Below are 3741 nucleotides of genomic sequence, written 5' to 3' on the forward strand. Positions count from 1 at the left end.
TCCAGGTGATATCTTTAAGAGAAGACAACCTTACACATCTCATCCCTCCTAGTAGCAGCCGAACTAGCCCGTTTTCTAAGACTGGGGCTACGATAGACAATGGTTGCCCTGCAAATCTTCACAACTAACCCTTATGTACTTATTAATTGCTAGCTGCGGATTTGTAGATGAGACCGGGAAGAATGACATATCTCGAGGTTCACTCAGCCATGCTTCCCCGTGAGTAAATATAGGCCCCAAATTCTAAGTTTAACTTTGATCATAAATTTGAGCAACAAAATAATATAAATTATGTGCTTTAAAAGTATCATTGATACCCGACCGGAAGAGATTTCTAATGGTATAACTTTTTTACGACATATAACTTGCTAATGAAAATTAAACATGGGGGGGGGGGGGGGGGGGGGGTGTTACATATTTGGGCAGAGAATGGTAGCCTTTACCGAGAGTGGACGATCTGCACATGGGGGCATCTGCACCCGCTTTTCAAGAATGTACTTTTTACGCGTTTTGTAATGTTTAAAAATTCTAAAAAAAATTATGCATACATATTGGCAAAGGTATGTCAACGGCACAAAGTTTTGTGTAAAAAAAATATTTTTGTTTCGTCTTAGTAAAAAAGACAAATTTTACTGCTTCTAAATAGCGTTTCACGGCATAAAATTTTGTCTTTTTTGCACATGCTACAAAAAAAGTTATTTTTTTGTGAAACTTTCTGCACATACATAGAATATGGAGATGTCCGCGCGCACCTTTTTTCAAATTTTTTTGACATTGCAAAATGTGTTTTTCAAAATGGGTTCATATGTACCCGGGTTCATCCATGCACTTCTCAGCTTTTACCACCCTTCTAGAGTTTCTCAAACTAACCACCCCCGTTTAGGCTTCACTGTCCATATCACCCATTCATTAGAAACAATTCCTAAACTATCGCATCAACTTGCTTCTCCCAGCACAAAGTAACGAAAGCAAGTGTAACCTCCTAAAGAAAATTAACTAGGAGTACTAGTATTTAACTTGCAACCATCCACCTCTTGGTCTCCCATTTGACATATATAGCACATCCAGGACTAGAGAACTTCCTCCGTTAATCCTAAGTTCCCAACCCACCCACTCTTCTGAAATTTCCTCTTCACAGCGATAAAACTCAGAATCTCGACCGCTCGCGGCTTGTCTACAATGCCGTACGCAGCTGCCCGGCCGTCGCCTCAGCAGCACAGCCGGATCAGCGCCGGCTGTAAAGCGCTGGTGGCGCACGGCGCAGCGGTGCCGGGCGAGGTGGCGCGGTACCACGAGCACGCGGCCGGCGCGGGGCAGTGCTGCTCGGCCGTGGTGCAGGCGATCGCGGCGCCCGTGGAGGCGGTGTGGTCGGTCGTGCGGCGCTTCGACCGGCCGCAGGCGTACAAGCGCTTCATCAAGAGCTGCCGCCTGGTGGACGGCGACGGCGGCGCGGTGGGGTCGGTGCGGGAGGTGCGCGTGGTCTCCGGCCTGCCCGGTACCAGCAGCCGCGAGCGGCTCGAGATCCTGGACGACGAGCGGCGCGTGCTCAGCTTCCGGATCGTCGGCGGCGAGCACCGCCTCGCCAACTACCGGTCCGTGACCACCGTGAGCGAGGTGGCGTCGACGGTGGCCGGGGCGCCGCGGGTGACCCTGGTGGTCGAGTCGTACGTGGTGGACGTGCCGCCGGGGAACACCAGCGACGAGACGCGCATGTTCGTGGACACCATCGTGCGGTGCAACCTCCAGTCGCTCGCGCGCACGGCGGAGCAACTCGCGCTGGCTGTGCCGCACGTCAATTGATGCCCGTCATGCACTCCGGCAGACCAGAAAGGTACCGCCGGCCGTAGACCTTACCATGCGCGCAAGGTTGGGGTTCTGGAATCTGGAGTGACATGATTTGCACCCTAAACTAGCCCTAGTGTCATGTGATTTTTTTTTTGGCTTTGTGCACCTGGTTGTTTTGTGTAAATCATCTCATCTTGTTAACTTAACTAGTGGTTGAATTAATGTGCAGTACTGATCCGACTACATATTACTCGAACTTTGCATATGATATCAGTGAGATCTTGTACATATGCGTGTAAATCTAACTGACAAACTAAATGATGAAGCACGTCTATGTGGCCGTGTGCATTTCTCATGTGCTTAATCCTAATCAAATGAACCGCGTGCACCTCCTAACATTATCCATGTTGCTGTCTAAGTCGATCTCGCCGACGCGAAGTTTTGCGCAACAGCGACTCACGCGTAGAAACGCTCTCGGGGACGTACTGTACCTCGACGGTGACCGATGGATCCAAAGCTATTAAACAGATCACAACTATAGTTGCTTGCATGCGCCTCACTTGGACACTACACTGCACCTTCCAAGTCTCCCATTATCACGATCGTGAAATTCTCGCGAACCCACACCCACTTGCACCCCGCGCATACATTTCAAATATCAAATAAGCAACTTGTTCCTAGCTCAATTCAACAAAGTTAGAAGAAAAACCAGAGCGGGCCGCCCCCCTTGTACGGGGAATATCTTTCCCTGGCCTGCAATCGAGTAATTAGTAGCACCACCTTGCAGCGTATGGGACTAGTCTTAGGGCAAGTTGTCTAAAGAAACTCCATGATGCGAGAGGCTCACTTTTGATTGTGCAAGTTGCTCATTTTTCTTCTACAACTCGATCTACGTACGTAGAATCTGGTCGACCAAGCTAGATAGCTAATGCATGTCACACATTGGCATGTCGATGTCCAAAGTTTTCTCTGGTTGGTAGCTAATCAGTGGCGTCATGCATGAGCAATTTACATGGAGCCGATTAGCTAATCTGCTCTAATGGAATTAGTAACCCCGGCAAATTTTGCCGGCCTAGACGTCCGTACGGCTGTTTGTCTACGTGCTGGGTCAGGCAATGTGGAGTATTCAGTACTGTATTGCTGATTGTAAACTAGCCCCGGTTTGTACAGTCTGTAATACTTTTTAGCTATCTTTGATTCACATGATTTTTTTAATACAGTGTGGAATATTTAGGGCCTCTTTGATTCACATGATTTTTTGTTTGTTTGAAGGATACAAAAAACACAGAATAGAAAACACATAGAATTTGAATGACGTGCTCATCCCAATCCTACAGGATTTTGAGTTGTTTGATTGCATCATATAAAAAGTGAAGGACTTTTTTTCAAAAAGGTTGAGTGGATGCTAGAAATCCTAAAAGTAGTAAAAGAAAATCCTTAGAAAAATTACCTATATGATTCAACCCTATGAATCAAACTACCAACATATGAAAATTTTCCAAGGATTATAATCCTTCAAAATCCCTATGAATCAATGGAACCCTTAATTTGTCGGCAGCAAACGTTCCTTGGTCGACATAACGTTACAGAAGTCGCATCGGTGAAGCGTGGAGGGGAAAAAAGAATGGGAAAAGAACGCGCGAGGAGCGTGGAAACCAAGGGAAGGATCGCCGTTTTGACGTGATGCTCTGTCGGCCATTTTTATAGCGTGCCGTTAATGCATGGATGCAAAATTTCCAAACGCCTTTGTTAATTAGAAACAGAAAAAGGAAGGATAAAGATGATGTGTTGCCGACTGCCGTGGGCCCTGGTGATTGCCGGATGGAGATGTATATGCCCGCCGACCAATTGATTTGTTTTTTGCGGTTGATCATTTGCATGCAAAAGTAGTGGGATGAAATGTAAATACACAAAGAGCACAAATAGCAAAAAATACATCCAGATCCGTAAACCACC

General features: G+C 46.8%; 1 protein-coding gene across 1 annotated transcript; it reads left to right on the forward strand.

Annotated features, from left to right (window-relative positions):
• The first annotated feature begins 1001 nt into the window (after positions 1-1001).
• LOC109739390 (abscisic acid receptor PYL4) lies at positions 1002-2375 on the forward strand. Its single transcript, XM_020298479.4, has one exon. The coding sequence runs from the start codon at positions 1180-1182 to the stop codon at positions 1798-1800; it is 621 nt and encodes a 206-aa protein (XP_020154068.1). The 5' UTR covers positions 1002-1179; the 3' UTR covers positions 1801-2375.
• The last annotated feature ends 1366 nt before the right edge of the window (positions 2376-3741 follow it).

The sequence above is a fragment of the Aegilops tauschii genome, chromosome 3 (genome assembly GCF_002575655.3).
Source record: "Aegilops tauschii subsp. strangulata cultivar AL8/78 chromosome 3, Aet v6.0, whole genome shotgun sequence".
NCBI classification, from domain to species: Eukaryota; Viridiplantae; Streptophyta; class Magnoliopsida; order Poales; family Poaceae; genus Aegilops; species Aegilops tauschii.

Coding starts and splice junctions, on each gene's coding strand:
- LOC109739390 (XM_020298479.4), top strand. CDS start 1,180: ATGCCGTACGCAGCTGCCCGGCCGTCGCCTCAGCAGCACAGCCGGATC.